At 43.5% G+C, this 22,500-nt stretch overlaps 1 protein-coding gene across 1 annotated transcript in view; it reads right to left on the bottom strand.

Annotated features, from left to right (window-relative positions):
- sardh (sarcosine dehydrogenase) overlaps window positions 1–22,500 on the bottom strand; it is a 60,150-nt gene that overhangs the window by 6,049 nt on the left and 31,601 nt on the right. Inside the window, exons 10-19 of the mRNA XM_072658497.1 lie at window positions 18,656–18,746; window positions 17,497–17,638; window positions 10,143–10,226; window positions 9,846–9,959; window positions 9,571–9,709; window positions 9,317–9,430; window positions 8,332–8,479; window positions 4,310–4,403; window positions 2,663–2,825; window positions 1,470–1,638 (exon numbers count right to left, since the gene is read on the bottom strand). Of these exons, the coding sequence (XP_072514598.1) occupies window positions 1,470–1,638; window positions 2,663–2,825; window positions 4,310–4,403; window positions 8,332–8,479; window positions 9,317–9,430; window positions 9,571–9,709; window positions 9,846–9,959; window positions 10,143–10,226; window positions 17,497–17,638; window positions 18,656–18,746 (1,258 nt within the window). The remainder of the gene's footprint in view (window positions 1–1,469; window positions 1,639–2,662; window positions 2,826–4,309; window positions 4,404–8,331; window positions 8,480–9,316; window positions 9,431–9,570; window positions 9,710–9,845; window positions 9,960–10,142; window positions 10,227–17,496; window positions 17,639–18,655; window positions 18,747–22,500) is intronic.

Here is a 22,500-nt window from a genome sequence, read left to right on the forward strand (position 1 = left end):
GCTTCTTCTGTAATCAAGAGTATTTAAAATTAGGCTACATTGCTGTGAGGATTTGACTGCATTCAGCGACAAGCATATTAGTGAGGTTATTGGATGATCACCACCCCACCTCCTCCTCCTTCCCTACTCATCCTAAAAGCATTGCATGGAGCGCAACCATGCCACAGAGCACAGTTCCGCTGCTCTGCAGCTCAATGACAGGGGGCTTTATACCCCTCTAGCCCACGCCTGGCATTAGACATGGTGCCATAGGTCCATGTGTATCTGCTTCAGCGAGTCCTATTCTATTGACTATACTTCTATACTTCTCTACAGGGACTAGACAAGCTGTGTGTGCATTTGCACATCTGTGTCAGCAATGGGTGTAACTTAAAGTAGCTGAATGCATCCATTAGAAGGGGTGTCCATAAACTTTTGGGCACAAGGTTTGTGTACACATCTATGTTAACATATATGCTTTGCCATCAGCGGACAGAGTCCAAGAGAGCACAATTAACCGTGCTCTCTCTGAGTGGGTAGGTGGCGCCCTCTCCCCTCATCACTCGTAAAGCGATGTTGGTCAACATAGGCGGCTGATAGCTGCCCGGCGATGCCACATTCGAGGCAGTTTTCGAAAAAGAGGCAGTGGCTGGCTAGTCCTGCAGGGGTTTATAGCCCTGTATCTACCAGAATGCTCATGGCGTGGCTGCTCCTGGGTGTCGGCTTTTCTATGCCGATTAAACAAGCTGTGCCTGCGTAACTAGATGCCTGTGTCAGTAATGGGTGCACTGTACAGTAGCTGAACTCACTCGCTAAAAGAAGTGTCAGGTTACTGGATAAAGTGTACGTTTATATTGACTATACAGCAGCTGAGAGTCTCATACACAGAACAGACCAAGCCAGTATCCTGTGCAGGTAGACAAGAGCATGTGTGAGAACTGAGCCACCTGTGCTGCAAATGTACAATGTAAAATGAAGACTGCATGTTCACAATGTATCCATAATGCATATTACTGTGAGATGTTCAGTAGGGAGGCCAGATGGGGAGAACATGCACAGAGAACAAACAGTAAACAGGTGTTTCCCACCAACACGCTCGGCGATGTTTCAGCAGCGTGTGCTTGTCTTAACAAGCTCTTCATAATCTTAGATTTGGACTCCAGTGTCTGAGTGTCCAGTGTTTCCAGTATGCAGGGGTCGGTACCTACTATAAGTGTTTTTTAAGAAAAGAACAGACAAGGTCATGGGCACCCACGTCTCATCATTCCTTAGGTTACAGGACTTAAAGGATCTGCAGCTAACGTCTTGGTGCCAGATACCACAGCACACCTTCAGGGCTCCTGCTGTGGCGGCACAAGGTGGCCCTTCTCAAAATGTGTTAATGTTATGGCTGGTCAAACATTCCAGAAAGAGTGCTCGGAGTTCAGAGCTCATTAAGGCGGTGAGGATGAGGACAGCATCAATCTGGCGTGGTGACGGTAGTGACTCACTCGTCTATGGTGAAGCAGACGATTCGGCGACGCAGCCCCCCGGCCTTCTGGGATTCCAGGGCATTGCGGCCTAGGAAGGGGATGGATGTCTTCATCTTGCAGGTGAACGCAAGCCCAGCCTCCAGAGGAGTGTCATCAGGACGCAGGTCAGCGTGCCAATGCCTGTAGCCTGTGAGAGCGAGAGCGAGAGAGAGAGCGAGAGAGAGAGAGAGAGGTAGAGAGCAAATATACATGAGTGTACTGTGTACCCCGGGCCTCAGACAAGTGTGTTATTATTTGTTCTGCCATCAAAGAAGAAGAAAAAACAAAGGAAACAGTTCCAGTCTTTCGCTACAGACATAAGCAAACACAGAAGAGCTCGAACACGAGCTCGAACACACACACACACACACACACTTATACGGACACAGAAAGAGGTGCTCATTCATGCGGCTGGCAGCGCATTCATGCAGCACACAAAACCCTCCCACACACACACACATACATACATACAGTGACCTGCCAGGTCACAGTGTCAACCACAAACACACACAGCAGTGCAATGGACTTAACACTGAGCCTCAGGGCTAACATGCTGGGCGCAGATCATGGTGGAGTCTGCTGTTGCACACATACATACATATATGTACACAGTCATATCAGAAAATTATGCCCACCTAACAAACTGGCTCGGATGACACTAGCAAGCTGTAGTGGCATGGACGTTGTGTATTAGGTGATGGACGTTGGATCATTATAGAGATTAGCTGTTCCACTGTGGTGCATGGATTGCTCTGTACCACTCACCAAATTGACATTCCTCTCTCTCTGTCATGCCGTTGGGTGGCACTTGATGTGTGAGATGTCCATTGTCTGTACATCTCAGAATATCAGAATAAAGTAAGCGGTTTCTGAGATGCTACCACTCTTCACCCCGTTACCCTATTATCATACCCTTTTAGACATCTGTTAAATCGAGTAATTTGCCCATGACTGTCGCTTTGCAGTTGACTGGTCTGCCACAGCTGACTGGTGTGCTCGCTTATTTATCCGTGCAGCAAACTCTCATGTCCTGTGGCATATTTGACGTCCCAGGCCGAGCTGGTTTCAAAGCAGGGGTGGTCATAATACCCTGATACGACCGTATTTATATAAAAACTGTGTGAATGTCCGGAAAGGCAACTTTACAGGGGAAGGAAAAAACACTCTTGCACCTTTTTCAATGCTGAGTGAGTCGATGGCTCTGTATCCTGCGTTTCGGACCCCATGTTTGGCACCAGCAGTCATAACAGCGTGGTACACAGGCAGACAGGAATCTTTAGGGATGTGCAGCTCCCAGCCTAGCTCACCCACAAACGACAAGCGCATAGCACGCACCTGCAAAGAGAGAGACAGAGGGTGGTGGGGGGATTTATATTGGTACATTTAGTGTCTCTGTTGTAAATAAGCTTAACTGCAGCTTTAGAACTTCATTCTCGCGGCTTTGGGAACACAAGCGCTCTTCATACAGCCAATAAAGCTATCTGTAGAGAGAGAGCCTGAACACGAGCAGGAGAAGAGAAGCAGAAGCTGACTGGGCTTTAAACCCAGTCCACAATCCACTCTCTCTCTGTCTCTGTATGCAGGTCTGTGTGGGTGTGTGGAACCAGATAAGGTGTTACTTGAACAGAACCAAACTCAGCTGAACAGAATCATGTACTAACAGAGAGTCTGAATGTTTGCATGTTTTAACTAGAGAGAAAGAGAGAGGGGGGGCTAAGAGGAAAAAATAGAGATTAAGAGAGAAAGGAAGAGAGAGAGAGAGAGAGAGAGAGAGAGAAAGAGAAGGAGAAAGAGAGAGAGAGACTAAAAAGGGCAGGGAGGAGGGAAGAAAGAAAGCGAGAGAGACTAAAAAAAAGAGAGAAAGGAAGAGAGAGAGAGAGAGAGAGAGAGAGAGAGAGAGAGAGAGAAAGAGATGTAGAGAAGTAAGAGAAATAGGATGAAAATAGAGAGCAGAAAAGAGGAGAGAGTGAGTGAAAGACAGATCGGGGCAGGGGAGAGAGAGAGAGAGAGAGAGAGAGAGAGAGAGAGAGAGAGAGAGAGAGAGAGGAGTAATGATAAAGAAAAAGAGTAAGAGAAAGAAATGGGGAGGGGTAAAATGTTAAATGTGAGGTGTGTGTATGTATGTGTGTGTGTGTGTGTGTGTGTGTGTGTGTGTGTGTGTGTGTGTGTGTGTGTGTGGTGTGTGTCAGTAGCCCCAGAGGAGGCACAGTCACACTGCCATCTGTTCAGGCCCACCATAACCCCCTGCAAACGGCACCAAACACTAGGGATCTACTTACTAAACTAGGCCAAACTACCTGCCTCTCTCGCTCACACACACACACACATGCACACACACACACACACACACACACACACACACACACACACACACACACACACACCTCAACACTACAGTTCCCATTTGAGAAACATGATGCAACCAGTGAGGGAAACACCAGAACAACACAACACAACACCAACAAACAACAACAACAACAATCAACAACAATCAACAACAAATGGGGAAATAGCAGCTATAAGGGCACAGGGTTTCCTAACTTTATCCTCACAAGAAAATTACATTTCTAGTAATTTTATACATTTTATAAATGATGTCTAAAGACACTTCTTTAGTTTTACTGATTAATAAATCTCTTAATATTGCTTAGAAAAAGATCAAATGTCCAGATGTTTATATCCATTTAAAAAGACAAAGGTTTTCATGGGGTGTCTTAACTTTTTCACATGACTGTAGAGAGAGTGAGAGAGAAATAGCGAGAGAGATTAAGAGAGAGAGAGAGAGAGAGAGAGAGAGAGAAAGGCAGACAAACACCCACCTTATGTCCAGCAGCGGTCACTATTTTATGTGTAGAGAAAGGAAAGGCCTCATTGCTTAGATCTGCATCCAAAACCTCCTGCAGCAAATCACGGCTGAGAACACACACACACACACACACACACACACACACACACACACACACACACACACACACAGAGAGAGAGAGAGAATGGTTGACTGAAGACATTACTGACTGAGCCAGTGTCGATGAACGGTAGGCCCGCACATCACTGTAATCTCACCAGAGTGAGTTAGCAAGTGAGTGTGTGTGTGTGTGTGTGTGTGTGTGTGTGTGAGTTTCCGAGCACCTGCTTTTGCTTCATGTTGCTCTGTTTGGGTTCTGATGAATCTTCTTTTAAAGGAGAAACAACAGTGTTTGAGGTTCACGGTTTGTCTCTTGCATTTACTGTCTTATTATTCAACTATGCAGAGAATACATATATAGACAAAAGTATTGGGACACCTGCTCATTTATAGTTTCTTCCAAAATCAAGGGTATTAAAAAGAGTTTATCCTGCTTTTGTTGGAGCAACAGTGTCTACTATCTAGAGAAGGCTTTCTATTGTATTTTGGAGTAGCACTGATGTGAGGATTTGGTTGCATTCAGCAAGAAGAGCATTAGTGAGGTCAGAATGTTGGATGATCACCACCCCACCTCATCCCCTCCAAAAGTATTGGATGGAGCTCCATCCATCACTCTAAAGTGCATGGTTCTTCCACTGCTCCACAGCTCAATGCTGGGAGGCTTCATACCCCTCTAGCCCACATGTGGCATTGGGCATGGTTCCAAAAGGTTCATGCTTATCTGCTTCAGATAATCCTATTCTATTGGCAGTACAGCTCTACAGGGACAAGACAAGCTGTGCGTTTGTGTGCATTTGCACATCTGTATCAGCAACGGGTGCATTTTACAGTAACTAAATGAATTTATTAAAAGTGTCCACATACATTTGGACATATAGTGTAAATACAGTCTGACCTTCTAGGGCCTATGAAGCCTTTTGCACAGAGACATCTGCTTTACTGTCTACTGATCTTGTTCTGAAGTAACAATCAGCTTGTGTGTGTGTGTGTGTGTGTGCACTGCCTTGTGCGTGACTGAGTTATAGTGTACGGCTCAGTGTGTGTGTGATATGATGTGATTACTAGATGCTCCTTCTTCCCTCCCACTGCCAAACCCACCTTGCTCAACACACCACACAGACCAACACACTGAATAATGATACTGCCTGTGGAGTGTGTGTGTGTGTGTGTGTCCAATTAGATGGGCTGCTTCTCGTTTGGCAGTGTGAGTTAGCTGAAGATCAGATATGAACTCTTAATGAAATCACTTACAGCAGACGGAGCAGCCTGAGTGTGTTTAGAGACAGAGGGGCTGAGACTGGGGCTGAATACAAATCCACACCGCAGAGAACACACACCACGCCACCATACACACTGTACCAGAGACCTTCAGCAGAGGCTGAACACATACATCTAGGTCTGTAAACCTGATTGGTGATTTAGCTGCGTGTGTCTGGGGAACAAAAAAAAAACCCAACTGTAACTGATTAGATTTTTATAAAATCTATAAAATATCAAATATGCTCAAATATAAATTGATATATGCTGTTGATGCCATGATTTTATTATTATTTTTTAATCAAATGTTTCCCCTTTTTTCTCCCAATTTGGCACCGCCTATTAACCCACCCGCTCTTAGCTCTCCTAGCACTAGCAATGCTCCCGACATGCTATACATGCAAAGCCAGACACCAGCCCTTTTTTTCCCCCCATACTGCTGCCAATGCAGTGTTGCCGCGCAGATGACACATTCGTAGTAAAGATAGCACCAGCTAACAGATGCCTGTGCCGTCCAACATCGCTTAAGAGTGATGACTGGAGAGAGCCTCATCAGCCCACCCGAGAAAGAGCGCCGGCAATTGTGCTCTCTCTGGCTGCTGATGGCAAAGCGGCATGGCTCAGGATTGAGATTGCCCGTGGACAGGAGTCATGAAAGAGACATGAAATATGGTCAACTGAGTAGTCTGTGGGCCTTTAGGGGGCACTATAAAAACCTAGATTTATGCAAATGAGGGTCGTACAAAGGTCAAAGTTTGCAAAATGCAGATTCATATCTTCAGAAAAAAAAGAAAAACAGCTAATAAGAGGCCATCAGTTTTCAGTAGACCTAACAAAGGGATTAAATTGGCTACAGGTCTATTCCTTCACTGAAATGTGGACGTGTTCACTGTGTTTAAGACGATTAACCGTTGAGCTGAAGGACCCTCACCGACTAAGACTGAAGATGTAAACTTTTTTAGGTACCAGTATTGGTGCTTTAGGCCTCACTGAGCCCATAAATCACTGCTTGTGGATATATTGTTTTTATATATTGTATTATTGTATATATTGTTTTTTGTATATACTGTTTTTATTATTTTATATTGTTTAAAACATGTGTTGATTATTATTAGGTGATTCTTCTTATTATAATTATTACCATTAAATTACCATTATTATTATTTCTGTCATACATGTTAAAACTGCCATTTCATAATACATGTTTAGTTCCTAATCCCCCTTGAAAAAAATCGAATCATGCCTTTGGGGCCAGTCGAACATTGTTCCTTAGCAACATTCCTGGTTTTGGACTTGTCAAGAGGCAACAGGTGAATGTCACATAGCGCCCCATGGGTAATGCAGTCTAAAGTAGGGTGATATTTTGGCTTAGAAAATAGAGGATATCTGCCATGGTTAGGATGCCATATGGCTGGGGGCTTCAAGTAGGCCTGAGTTGTAGGCTTGTTTTATTTCATAGTAAAACAATCATAAATAAAATATATAAATAAAATAAATTAAGCTGCCATAAAAAGTTCCATTTGGCTACTCCTGATGTGTCCGACAGGCTTCTGGCCTCCCATACATCTGAATAACGAACCGTACAATTGTACATGAATCACCCAGAACATAGAAAGGGCAAAAAAAAGAGAATATACGGTTCAGTACCGGCCCACTTTGAGTCCTGGTCAAACCAATAACGCCAACTTGAACTGAACTGTATTTTAAGAGTAAGTGAGTAAGTGAGAGAGAGAGAGAGAGAGAGAGTGAGAGTGTGAGAGAGAGAGAGAGAGAGAGAAAGAGAGAGACACAGAAAGCGCATCACCCTTAATAAGAGCCCATATCATCCCTCAATAATGCTGACTACACACACACACATTCCTGCACAGGAAGCTATAACAGGCAGGCAGGAGAGGTGTTCATTTTCTGCCACAGCGAGAGTCACCACAGCGCCTAAATATTGCTTTATCAGAAGCTTCCTGAGCGAACAGAGCTCGCTTCACCAGGCGTGAAATCACACAGAGACAAAACGAGCATAACACACACATTAGCAGACAGACAGTCTCATTGCTGCACTGTGACCAACACTCAGCCCCTCTTTCTGTTACTGGAAATAAGATGTCTTTGTACTGGTGTGTGTGAGTGTGTGTGTGTGTGTGTGTGTGTGTGTGTGTGTGTGTGTGTGTGTGTGTGTGTCATGGTTCAATGCCTGCTTTTAATCAAGAAGAAAAAGAAGGAATGAGAAAGTTGACTGTGTTCATTTCACATTCACAAATTCACCTTACACTCCTAATAATAAAGGTGCTGCAAAGGGAATCACTTCTGGTTCCATAAAGAACCTTTTGTTGTAAGAGACTGAAGTGTGAGTCTGAAGAAGTCTTTAAAATGTTCTTCACACTCTACTATCACGTCAGTCCCCTCTTTCATATTTAGGAGCGTACCTTACACCAGATCAAACATGGATAATAGTACGTTGCTCAGCTAAACACAGTAGCAGGAGCCACCCTGAGGCCTGAAGCCTGCCTGTACATTTGTCTGTTTCTAAAGATAACAGCATAGAAGTGCACAGGTCTGTTGATTTTGGCCAAAGATCAAATCTAATAAATGAGCCAAGGAAGGAAAAGAAATAAAAATTCATGATGAATAGCTAACCATCAGTGCACCTGTACATCCTATGCCAGTGTATATGAGTGATCTCACCTTTTGGGCCCCTGGATGCTGATCATTCCCATGTCCTCTGAGTGGTCAGTCAGGTTGCAGTCAAAGCCCTCATCCTGCAGGACCGTCTGAATGTGACTCCAATTGTGCTGGGCCACACCACCTCCTATAGCCAGGTAGTACGCATCTCCTGCACACACATATGCATATACACACAGTGCATATACATATTCATTAATTATATATATGTATGTATATGCGTGTGTGTGTGTGTGTGTACCAACACAAATGCTCCAAAATGACCTGAGACAAAATGTATAACTTTCAGAGATACACAGTTTCCATTAGATAATGATGATCTGATGGTTGCATGCATTTACTGATATGGGCCCAATTCATTAAGGAATTTTTATCATGGTGTTAACAGTAAATAGCATCATGTCGGGTTTGCTGATTAACAAACTGGCCTGATTAATGGCCTGTTTTACAGTTTGCATGGTATATGACTCCACTGTCAATTTCCCTTATTTGCATTTGCAAATTATCAACTGCTATTTGCGATTCATCAAAATCTCACTGCCAGAATCTCACAGTAAAGTCCATGTAAATAAGCTTAATGGTAAAACTTTCCAGCAAGAACTTTGGACCTGATGCTTGTGCACACACTCGGCTGACTAATATACAAAACTGAACTAATATATTTAAAAGCACATGCTGATCTTGACTTTCTTAAGAAGGATTTCAATGAATTCAATAGTGAATAATAATACATGTAGTAGCTCAGCCAATCGGAATCAGACAATGCAGAACAATCAGACTCTACAGCAGAAACCAGAGCATGTGCTGCACTAGAGGAACTCTGCCGTCAACCATTTTTGCAGCTCATCGAACCTGATGTTGAATGAGTGTGGTCCAAGGTGCTCAGTGTTAGTAGGTCTGTGTGTGTGTGTGTGTGTGTGTGTGTGTGTGTGTGTGTATGTTCATAATTATACACTTGTAAATAAGCACAGGTCTATGTTTTGCTCACCGTTAGATTCTGGAGTAAGTGGGAGGAGGGCGGAGCCTGGCTCTAGACGACTGACTGTCAAATCCGCTTCAGAGCCGCCCTTTTTATTCAGCATGCAGGTGTACACAGTAGAGCCTGATACATACAAACACACACAATTCAGGTTACACAATAAGTGTAGAAGTTCATGCACTATATATATTTGCGTGTTTGTGTGTGTGTGTGTGTGTATGTTTGTTTGTGTTTCGTTGTTTGTTGCATACGTGCATCCTCACCTGGTGCTTTGTTGACGTCTGCAGTGAACAGCCAATCAGCAGCCTTCTTAGCATCGGGGCCAGTCAGGTAGAACTTGCCAAAGTAGGACATATTAAAGACAGCCACAGCGTTCCTACAGGCCATGCACTCATCTCTGATCTGCACAAACACACACAGAGTTTGCAGTTTAGCCCACTGTACCTATTATGTATATACTGCCACACACACACACACACACACACACACACACACACACACACGCGCGCCATTCCCATGTCCATCCAAATACACTTGCCGTGTTGTGATGAGGGGGAAAGTCGAAGGTGTACTCTTTGCCCAGAAGATCGTTGTATTTGTAGTCTCTGTTTTTGGTAAGGTCGTAAGCTCCATAATAATCATAGTCTAAAACCTGCACACAGAGATCAAACACATTCACACACACACACACAATTACACTATCACACAGCAAATACTGAAATAATAACACTATGACTACAGCAGCTCACATTTAAATGGAATTCCTCATATCTACTACATCAATACGACTGATAAAGAAGGGTTGTGTGTGTGTGTGTGTAGCGTGGCTTCTAACCGGTGCAGGTCCGTCTTTATTGAACCAGCCTGGTCTTTCCCATCCGTGTCTCTCCTGGAACACACATCCCTGTTCTTGCAGCACCTACAACACACAACGTAACACATTACAGGAAAGCACTTGTTATGAGCTGTCGGAAAGATTTTGAGCCCATGTTGATTTCAGAAACAAAAAAAAAAAAAAAAAAAAAAAAAAAAAAAAAAAAAAAATATATATATATATATATATATATATATATATATATATATATATATATATATATATGCATAAATAAATATAATTTAATTTACAATTAAACATGTAGGTTGTAACTTCAATAATAAGACCACTGTCTGTATACTTGTCTGTACAAATGTCTGTATACTTTTGACTAATATTTAAATATAACAACTTCTGCACCTTGTTGTTTTTCTCTTAAAGATGTTTGTTTGAACTCGTTCTGCCCAGAGAATGAAGAGTTTAACACACTGAACCCTAGGTTAACTGTTAAGGTAATCGTCCTAATGCGGAAACCACTGTGGACTATTTTGCTAACCATTTAATTCAACATAGCTTTTTTGTGGAGTCCCACAGGGTTCAATATTAGGGTTCATAAAAATGTTGCTAGTTGCAGCAGTAACATAGTTGTGAGAGAGAAGAACCAAAAAAATATGCTCTATGCCTATGCAAAGGTTATAAGGGATTATAAAGAGAAATCATTAAAGCCCAATATCACCATGATATTTATGTCATTATATATTACATAAGGAAAATCTGTACACTGCTAATACAGCCAAAGCGCCAACACCGTACCGTTTACCTCATCTACTATACCAGTAAGCTTCTACACACAGATGTCACTATACTACTCTATATGTCCAAATGTTTGTGGACACCCCTTGTAATGAATTCATTCAGCTACTTTAAGTTGCACCCATTACTGACACAGATGTACAAATACACACACTGCTTGTCTAGTTCCTGTAGGGAAGTACTTTTAATAGAATAAGACTCTCTGGAGAAGATAGACATGAACCTATTGAGCTCTGAAGCAGTGGAAGAACTGTGTTCTATGCAATGATGGTTGCTGCTCCATCCAATGCTTTTAAATGAGCCTGGGAGTTGAGGGATGAGGTGGGTTGGTGATCATCCAACATCCTGACCTGACTAATGCTCTTGTCGCTGAATGCAATCAAATTCTCACAGCAATGATGCTCCAAAATGTCACAGAGAGACTTTCCTTCCAGTAGAAACAGTTACTGTCCAGCACAGTCCAATTTATTTTTTTTTGAATACCCTTGATTTCAGAAGAAGCACTTGAACAAATAGGTGTCCCAATACTTTTGTCCAGCACATTAGAGTGGGTTAAACTGGGAAAAGACAGAGGATCCTGAGCTCTGAGTGAGGCAGAACTATGGTTATGGTTTTAACAATGATTTAAGGGCGCTCTACAACAGAAACCAGAGCGTGTGCGGCACTAGAGGAACTCTGCTGTGAACTCTGCTGACTTTCCTAACTTTTCCACAGTTTTCGCTTTGTCGGTTTCTGCAGCTCCTCGAACTTCAGCCTCGGAAAAACAACTTCAGCCTGGAAACAGCTGGTCACGATCTCTCAAGCTATTCCTGAAATGTAAAACGAAAAGACAAAGCAGCCCTGTAACCACACACACACACACACACACACACACACACACACACACACACAGCAGTTGCTTTTCTTTCTCTTTCTTTCCTTCTGCCAGCTGGTTGCTAGGCGACTTGCTCTCCTCCATGCTCTTTGAAGGCTCTCCTGGTCTGAGGGACGAGCCTGGCCATTGGAGATGGAGCGTACGTGCGTGTATGTGTACCCCACATGTGTGTGTGTGTGTGTGTGTGAACGTGTGAGTGTGTGTGTGCTTGTGTGAGTCACACTCTCACTCTCAGCTTGTCTTTTCCAGCGTGTAACCCTGTTATTTATTGCTTTTTATAATGGTAATGTTGTGTAATTGATAGAGGATAAAAATAATCTCCGTGGGCTAACTCCACCACCGCGGTTGCCATGCGATGATGCACCGCGGGTAGGCTACTTTGTGCTTCACTGTGTGTGTGTGTGTGTGTGCATGTGCATGTGTGTTTTTCTATCGCTATAGGGAGAAGCAGAATTCACTATTTCCACTGCGGAGTAGTTTCTGATTGGTCGAAGTAAACTAACTAAATCAATCCCCTTCATTATTTTAGCCATAAAATTAACACCACATCCTTGTTTCTACTCACATTGGCTCTTTCTATCTGCTCAACTTCCCCTATAGGGGAACTGTGTAGTTCTATAACTCCAGACTATGTCCATCTGTTTCTCTGCAGACTCTGTTACCCTCCTTTCACCCTGTTCTTCAATGCCCAGGACCCCACAGGACTGACCACCACAGAGCAGGTAGTATTTGGGTGTTGGGTCATTCTCAGCACTGCAGTGACACTGACTGACATGGTGGTGGCGAGTGCGTTAGTAGTGTGTGTGTTGCGCTGGTGGTACAAGTGGATCAGGCACAGCAGTGCTGCTGGAGTGCTTAAACACTGTGTCTGTCCACTCACTGTCCACTCTATTAGACACTCCTACCTAGTTGGTCCACCTTGTAGATGTAAAATCCTCAGAGATAGAAGCTCAGTATCTGCTGCTGAACAGTTTGTGATGGTCATCCTCTGGTCCTTCATCTGTGCTCATAGGACGCTGCCCACAGGACGCTGTTGGCTGGATATTCCTGGTTGGTGGACTTTTCTCAGTCCAGCAGTGAGGCTGAGGGGTTTAAACACTCCAGCTGTAGCACTGCTGTGTCTGATCCACTCGTACCACCAGCGCAACACACACACTACTAACACACTGTCAGTGTCACTGCAGTGCTGAGAATGACCCACCACCCAAAATACTACCTGCTCTGTGGTGGTCAGTCCTGTGGAGTCCTGAGCAGTGAAGAACAGGATGAAAGGAAGCTAATAACACATTCAATACAATGATCCAGTCTGGAGTTATAGAACTACACAGTGCTGATATATGGGAAGTGGAGCTGATACAATGGACAATGCATGTTGAAACAAGGTGGTGGAGTTAACGTCATGGCTGACTGGTGTATGGTTAGTGTGTGAATTATGGGAATCTTCTTTTGTACATTTTAAGGATAGGGGAGGGGACTGGGGAGCTTTATACCCCTCTAGCCCATGCCTGGTATTAGGCAGCACGGTGCCAATAGAGTCCTATTCTATTGACAATGCTTCTCAACAGGGACTAGACAAGCTATGTGTGTGCATTTGCATATCTGTGTCAACAATGGGTGCCACTTAAAGTGACTTAAAGGAGTGTTCATGAACATTTCGACATATAGTGCATCTATGTTCCCAAATAAAGTATACATGCCAATATTCCTACAGTTAACCTCCAGCTGTGTTAAACTGGGAAAGGACAGAGGATGCTGAGCTCGGAGCGAGGCAGAACATTCAGCCTAAGTGTCTCATTTAGGGCCATCTGTGCTGGGCATGTAGCTGAAAATGAGTGTCCACCGTCTTTATTGCTCCCAATCTTTAATTCAGCGCTGTGTCCTCCTTTGGGATGAACCGTGAGCGTGGCTAAGCAGCACATGAGGTATTTTTGGAAACACTTAAGCGCCATCGTTTTAGCAGTAGCTTAGCAACAAGTCTTTTCCACAGCTACACGTAGCCTGAAGTCAGTAATAAAACACTGAATCATGGAGGAAATGAAAGAAAGCTTTTTTTTATGGAAATGGAGCTGAATTTCACTGCGGTCAGGATATTTTAATTCCCTTTGTCACTGAATGAAAGGCTTTAGGAAGGAACTGGAAAATTACACTAATACACTTTTCTGATTTGCTGTCAGCCTCACACGACCTGCAAGCTCACGCCAGTCAGGCCGTGGGTTTTATATGTACACTGTAAACATGTACACTATACAAAAGTATTGGGACACCTGCTCATTCACTGTTTGTTCAGAAATCAGGGGTATTAAAAAAAAAAGCTTTTTAACAACCTGCTTTTGTTGGAATAACTGTCTCTACTGTCCAGGGAGGTCTTCCTAGATTTTGGAAGAGCATTGCTGTGAGGATTTGACTGCATTCAGTGACAAGAGCTACTTGTGAAGTTAGGATGTTGGATGATCACCACCTCACCTCATCCCCAACTCATCACAAACGTACTTGATGGAGGCCAATCCATCATTCCAGAGAACACAGTTCTTCCACTGCTCCACAGCTCAATGCTGGGGGGCTTTATACCCCTCTAGCCCATGCCTGGCATTAGGCAGCATGGTGCCAATTGGTTCATGCTTATCTGCTCCAGAGAGTTCTATTCTATTGGCAGTACTTTTCTACAGCTACTCAGCAAAGTGTATGTATGCATTAGTGTGTACTAATACTATGTACTGTATGCATTACATATACACATCAAATCCACACCTTCACGCTCAACTAAAGTTTGGAGACCTCAGGGTCCAAGGCCTTCTTGAGGGAAGTTTAATGGTCAGATGAAACTCAGATCCAGTTATTTGGCCACAATGACCAAAGGTATGTTTGAAGGAGTAAAGGTGACACAACGTCCTAAAGAACACCAGCTGTTAAGCATGGTGGTGGTAGCAACACAGGCAACATTGCAGAAAGTGGATGGAATGATGTAGAAGTACTAGCACAGAATTCTACAGCATAAACTCAAAGCAAAGACGGCTGAAACCTGGAAACAACTGGGCGCCAATGACCCCAAACCTCAGTATTCTCAGTATCCACAATGAAATGAAAAAGAGGAATTTCCATTTGACAGTCTCTGTCTCAGATAAAAGGTCACTAAGCACTTAGAGCCGCTGAGCTTGTTAGACTAAAGGTCCTGCTTTAAGTCCTGTCTGTGCACACTGGGTTAACCGCACTCGGTTTAGTGAAGTGCTACACGGAACTGCTTTCAGGACGTTAACTCGGACTTCTTTAACAATAAGGAAAACTTGAAAAGGTCACATTTAGCTTGCAATTTTACCACTTATGAGGTATTTGTGACTTACTCACCAACGTTCAGACCATTTTACTCATATGTTAAAGAATATTAGAAAAGACACTGAATAGTAAAGGACTTGTAAAGTGCGTAGTAAAGTGTGAAAAAGGCCTGTTCTGAGAACAGCTCTGAGGAAATCTGAGTGAGTGAGTGAGAGAGAGAGAGAGAGAGAGAGAGGAGAAAAATATACACAGATAAATAAAGAGCGAGAGACAAAGAAGAGAGCGAGAGATACATGGATGGAGTGAGAGACAGGCAGCTAAACATACATATACAGCTATACAGACAGGCAGACATACAGATAAAGTGAGGAAAATAAGTATTTGAACACCCTGCGACTTTGCAAGTTCTCCCACTTAGAAATCATGGAGGGGTCTGAAATTTTCATCTTATGTGCATGTCCACTGTGAGAGACATAATCTAAAAAAAAAAAAGTCTGGAAATCACAATGTATGATTTTTTAATCATTTATTTGTGTGTTACTGCTGTAAATAAGTATTTGAACACCTGCCAATCAGCAAAAATTCTGGCCCTCAAAGACCGGTTAGTCCGCCTCTAAAAAGTCCACCTCCACTCCACTTATTATTCTAAATTAGAAGCACCTGTTTGAGGTCGTTAGCTGAATACAGACACCTGTCCACCCCACACAATCAGTAAGACTCCAACTTCTAACATGGCTAAGACCAAAGAGCTGTTCAAAGACACCAGACACAAAATTGTAGACCTCCACAAGGCTGGAAAGGGCTACGGGGCAATTGCCAAGCAGCTTAGTAAAAAAAGATCAACTGTTGGAGCAATTATTAGAAAATGGAAGAAGCTAAACATGACTGTCAATCTTCCTCGGACTGGGGCTCCATGCAAGATCTCACCTCGTGGCGTATCAATGATCCTAAGAAAGGTGAGGAATCAGCCCAGAACTACACGGGAGGAGCTGGTCAATGACCTGAAGAGAGCTGGCACCACTGTTTCCAAGGTTACTGTGGGTAATACACTAAGACGTCATAGTTTAAAGTCATGCATGGCACAGTGGTTCCCCTGCTTAAATCAGCATACGTTCAGGCCCGTCTTAAGTTTGCCCATGACCATTTGGATGATCCAGAGGAGTCATGGGAGAAAGTTCTGTGGTCAGATGAGACCAAAATAGAACTTTTTGGTCTTAATTTCACTCGCCGTGTTTGGAGGATGAAGAATGAGGAGTACCATCCCAAAAACACCATCCCTACTGTGAAGCATGGGTGTGGAAGCATCATGCTTTGGGGGTGTTTTTCTGCACATGGGACAGGACAACTGCACTGTATTAAGGAGAGGATGACCAGGGCCATGTATTGCGAGATTTTGGGGAACAACCTCCTTCCCTCAGTTAGAGCACTGAAGATGGGTCGTGGCTGGGTCTTTCAACATGACAATGACCCAAAGCACACAGCCAGGATAACCATGGAGTGGCTCCGTAAGAAGCATATCAAGGTTCTGGAGTGGCCTAGCCAGTCTCCAGACCTAAACCCTATAGAAAATCTTTGGAGGGAGCTCAAACTCTGTGTTTCTCAGCGACAGCCCAGAAACCTGGCTGATCTGGAGAAGATCTGTGTGGAGGAATGGGCCAAAATCCCTGCTGCAGTGTGGTCAAACCTGGTGAAAAACTACAGGAAACATTTGACCTCTGTAATTGCAAACAAAGGCTACTGTACCAAATATTAACATTGATTTTCACAGGTGTTCAAATACTTATTTGCAGCAGTAAGACACAAATAAATTATTTAAAAAATCATACATTGTGATTTTTTTAGATTATGTCTCTCACAGTGGACATGCACCTAAGATGAAAATTTCAGACCCCTCCATGATTTCTAAGTGGGAAAACTTGCAAAGTCACAGGGTGTTCAAATACTTATTTTCCTCACTGTACATAGACAGACAGACAGGTAAATAGATAAATAGATAGACAGACAGACAGACAGAGACAGACAGACAAAGACAGACAGACAGGCAGGCAGGTAGACAGACAGACAGACATAAATATATAGACAGCCAGATAGATACATATACAGACAGACAGATGGGTAATTTCCCCACTGTGGGACTAATAAAGGAATATAGACAGATAGACAGGGACAGACAGACAGACAGGCTGACAGACAGACAGACAGGCTGACAGACAGACAGGCAGACATATAGAAAGACAGGCAGGCCAACAGACAGACAGTTGGAAATACAGACAGACTGATAGATGGAGAGCTCAACAGACAGATAGACGGACAGACTGAAAGATCCATTGGCAGATGGATGCAAAGACAGAGAGATCAATTGGTGGACAGACAGACAGACAGACAGACAGACAGACGGATGACGTATGGATGGATGACCTGGTGAAAGGGGTCTTTCCTCATATTTCGGCTGGCCAGAGGTTCATCAAAGGGGAAAACCACAGAGTAGTTTTTGGCGTATGACTCGTGACTGCGCTCTCTTATCCAGCGGTTATTGTTGGTCAGGGAGTGATGGAACCTCCTAAACACACACACACACACACACACACACACACACACACACACACACACACACACACACACACACACTTTCAGTTTGCTTAAAACAAATAAATGCATCAGAAACACTGAACTGAGTTGAGTGTGATGTCATACTGAGTGTTGTGATGTGATTCAGTGTTATTGTTCTCAGCTCAGCTCCTCTGTGAGCTTTGGGTTGTGTGTGTTTTACACTGTTTAGCTAACAGCTTGTCAGAACCACAGAGCGGTGTCAAAAAGAGCTGAGACAGAACAGAGGATGCATTTTAATCAGACATATGCACACACACACACAGACACACACACACACACACACACACACACACACACACACACACACACACACACACACACACACACACACACACACACACACACACACACACAGACACACGTCTCACTCTCTCACGCACTTTCATTCTCTCTCTCATTGATCAGCAAAGTCAAAAGTGGATTAATGTGTACTCAGAGGACACACAGAATGGGACCGATTTTAGACCCAAATCCCTACTGGAGCAGGATTACTTTTACCAGACCAGGTTCTGATATTTTCGTAAATACTGACATTTTTTTTTTTTTTATCCAGTATGGATCTGCAGTGTGTCAATTTTAATAATCTAAAAGTAATATATAATGTAATAGTAATATATATTACTAATATAATAATAGTAATATATATTCTAAAGTGATCCAGTATGAATCTGCAGTGTGTGTAATCTTTATAGTTTGCCAGTAAGGACTGGGTTATGAGGCTATTAGTAATAATTGTGTAGCGCCTTAAATCCACAAAGAATCTGCAGTGTGTAGTTTTCATAGTCTAGTAGTAATGACTCTGTTGTGATTTTGATACAGTATGAATCAGTGTATCATTGTAATTGTCAAAAAGAGTAATTATGAAGTGATTCTGATCCAGTATGAATCTACAGTCCGTGTATTTTACAGTCTGTCAGTAACAGCTGCAGAGTAACTTGAACCCAGTGTGAACTTGCACTGTACGCACCTGATGTCGTAACCGTACATGTCCTTCTCAGGGCGGCCATGAATGATCCAATGAGCCAGCTCCTTCCCACAGCCTCCGCCTAACATCATACCTGTCAATCAAATCACAAGCAAGCTGTCAATCAAATGACAAATCTTTGTCCGTTGACAGCTGTCATCACACACATGACACGACGCCAAAATGTTGTCTCTAAGGGCCTTGTTTATGGTTTGGCCCTTTATGATTGGGATCATATTAGGGTGTTCTGGGACCCTGTGCTAACTCTAGGTTGGGGCCTCTATCATAGAACCTTAGAACCTTGACATTCTTTGGTTACAAATGGGTAAACTGAACATATATAACAACGGACAGCTTAATGTGTGAGTACACTGAAGTCAGAAAGGTGGAATTAGATGCATTTAGATTTAAGGGGTGTGGGAGGCTCACTTCCTTCATTAAGGAATGTAGGAACAATGTGGGAATATTGATCTGTTTAGCCTATTGTAATTCTAAACTGTCTCCCCCAGCCATTTGTGAGCCAAGTATCTGTCTGGAAACTTCACCTCCCAGCTTCCCAGTCAGTCCACGTTCACTGTCTGGGTCTTGACTTCACACTCAAAGGGACATTTGGATAAAACAATCTAAGGAATCTAACTGATCACTTATCCCAGATACAGTCTATCAGCTAAGACATGTTTGATATCTGATGTGTGTTTCTTTAGTTTACAATGGAAGATGTTAGACTTAACAAACACTGGCCTTAGAACATCACAAATCAAACCTCCATAAATACAGTCCCAATTCTTTATGTATTTGCTTAAAGAAATACAACATATGTCCAAATATTTGTGGCCAATAGAATAGGCCTCTCTGGAGCAGATAAACCAGAACCTACTGGCACCATGCTGCCTAATGCCAGGCATAGGCTAGAGGGGTATACAGCCCACCAGCATTGAAGAAGAGCTGTGTTCTCTGGAATGATGGTGCTGCTCCATCCAGTATTTTGGGATGAGCTGGGGTTGAGGTGAAGTGGTGATCATCCAACATCCTGACCTCACCAATGCTTTTGTTTCAGAATGCAATCAAATCCTCACAGCAATGCACAGCAACTTCTCCAAACTCTAGTAGAAACTTTCTTCTCTGGACAGTAGAGACAGTTACTCTAACAAAAGCCAGATAAAATCTTTTAAGATCTTTGATATCAGAACAAAACAATGATTTAGCAGGTGTCCCAATACTTTTGTCCATGTAGTGACAGAGAGATTTTACTGTGTATTTACAGGATAAGATTGGTGACAGTCTAAACCCAGTGCTTGTTAGCAACATTAGCCTAGCATCTCCCATTCAAAACTATGAAGCACACATCAGATTTAAACACATCTTGGCCGAAGATGAAGACCGCAAGATGTTTTTTGGGTTGAGTATTCTCAGAGAGGAGATTGGTGACAATCCAAGTCTAGTGCTTGTTGGCAACATTAGCCTAGCATCTCCCATTCAAAACTAAAGAAGCACACATCAGACAGCAAGCATGTCTTGGGTGATCGACAGCATCTGGGCTCAGTGATCAGTTATTTAGCTGTATAAAACCATCTCCACTCAAACAGTCCACCAGAGGACAGGGTCCGAATCTCTCCAGTGACCACCAAATCTCCAATAAATGTATTTTCACCAGTCTAAAAGGCTCTCCCTGCTCACTGTGAAGTTCCTGAGATGCTGTGCCCATCAGATAACTGACTACTGCACATTTCCTAACCTGCTTTTCCTACTAAAGGCCTCCAGCGTTCTGGCTGCTCTTCTGTAACTGACATGTCTTTCTTAATGAAATTAGTGACATTGTGAGGAGCAGAGGATGTGTCCACTGTGTACTGCTGTCAGACTGAGGAGGAGAGGAGGTGGATCTGCCGGAGGAATTCGAGAGGAGGACGTGTAGAAGTGAGAAAGGACACATAGAGACAAAGTGAGGGAAAGAGAGAGAGAGTGAAAAACAGCAGAGCAGAGCGGGCCGAGTTTCCCACTTCTCTCTCTCTCTCGCTCTCGCTCTCTCGCTCATGTTAAAATGAAGTCTAAAATTGCAATCTCACCCAGACTCATACCTCCACACAGCATACTTTAACAACTGAGGGCAGTGGTGTCTTAGTGGTTAGAGCTCCAGGCTATTGATGACCATTGTAGGTTCGATACCCGGGCTTGGCAAGCTGCCACTGTTGGGCCCTTGAGCAAGGCCCTTCACCCTCCCTGCTCCCCTGCTCCCCACCTCCTCTCCACAGTTTCAAATTGAAGAACCTCCAAAAGTTTATCATTATTATTATTATTATTATTTGCTTTGGCAACAGCTGTTATTTACAACGGATGGCATTGAAGCTATTAGAAGTTGAGTGAAGTAGAAAGAGAGGAGGGATAAGAGGGCTGATCAATACAGAAAAAGAGGATGAAGGATGAAGGATAGAGAGAGAAATAGAGGGAGGGATGGAGGATCATTAGAGAGAGAACAATGTGGCAAGAGGGAGAGAAGAACAGAGAAACAGAAGAACAGAGCGACAGAAAGAGAGAGACTGAGGGTGGGGGGGGGGGCAAGTGGAGAGACTGAGTGAGGGAGAGAGGAAGACTGATGGTGTCTGTGTGTGTGGGGGGGGGCACACTTTCAGTCTTTCTCTCTCCCTGACCCAGGGTGAGGGGTGGAGAGAAAGGGCAGGGGGAGAGAAAGAGAGAGAGAGGGGAAGAGAGAGAAGAACAGATAGAAAGAGAGGGGGAAAAGGAAGTGTGTGTGAGAGACAGTAAGAAAAGACACGGTGAGGGAGAGAGAGTGGGGGAGACAAAAAAGGAAGAAAAAAAAGAAATGCAAAGAGAGGAAGAGAAAGAGAGAGATGGGGTGAGTAAGAAGAGCGAGAAAGAGAAAGAGAGAGAGAGAAGGTGAGGCTAGTTACAGATAATGAAAAGGGAAAAGAGAAGGAGGATGAAGAAAGTAGATGGGAGGAGACAGAGAGACAAGACATGCTAATATAGTGTGTATGTGTGTGTGTGTGCGTGTGTGTGTGTGTGTGTGTGTGTGTTTCGGCTCCCCCATGGACATGGCAGCGTCTCTAAAGGACATTTGGCTCATTAGGCGGCTGATGACTTCATTAACGTGAGCCATCTACCACAGAGATACACACAGCTTCAACCAGCCTCCTGCTACTGCTCATAAAGTCACACACACATTACATGGACAAAAGTATTGGGACACCTGCTCATTCATTGTTTCATCTGTTCATTCAGGGTTCATCCTGCTTTTGTTGGCGTGAATGTCTCTACCGTCCAGGGAAGTAGGCTTTCTGACAGATTTTGGAACAGCATTGCTGTGAGGATTTGACTGTATTCAGCGACAAAAGCGTTAATGGGTTCAGGATGTTGGCTGACCACTACCTCACCTCATCCCCAAATCATCCCAAAAGTATTGGATGGAGCACCGCCCATCATTCCAGAGAACAGAGTTCCACTGCTCCACAGCACCTTCTGCACGTTATTGTGATGCTAACTGCTGACCAATCATTTCTTACTGCCAGTGAACCACTGGTTCATTGGGAAGGTAAAACTGAATGGATTCTTTATCAAAGTCTTACTCTTCATCACTTCAATCCTTATCCCACAACCCCTGACCTAAAAAAAAAAAAAAAAAAAAAAAACACTCCAACAAGCAAAAGAGCTTCATGAAAATGAGCCACAGACCGCAGAGCTGCAGAGGAAACACACCCCAATCTGCAGCTACTGTGATCACTCTGTTCAGCAATCAGCCGTGATATTTCAGCAAATGTCAGAGAGAGAGAGAGAGAGAGAGAGAGAGAGAGAGAGAGAGAGAGAGAGAGAGAGAGAGAGAGAGAGAGAGCGGG

Source organism: Salminus brasiliensis, chromosome 16 (genome assembly GCF_030463535.1).
Source record: "Salminus brasiliensis chromosome 16, fSalBra1.hap2, whole genome shotgun sequence".
Classification (NCBI taxonomy): domain Eukaryota; kingdom Metazoa; phylum Chordata; class Actinopteri; order Characiformes; family Bryconidae; genus Salminus; species Salminus brasiliensis.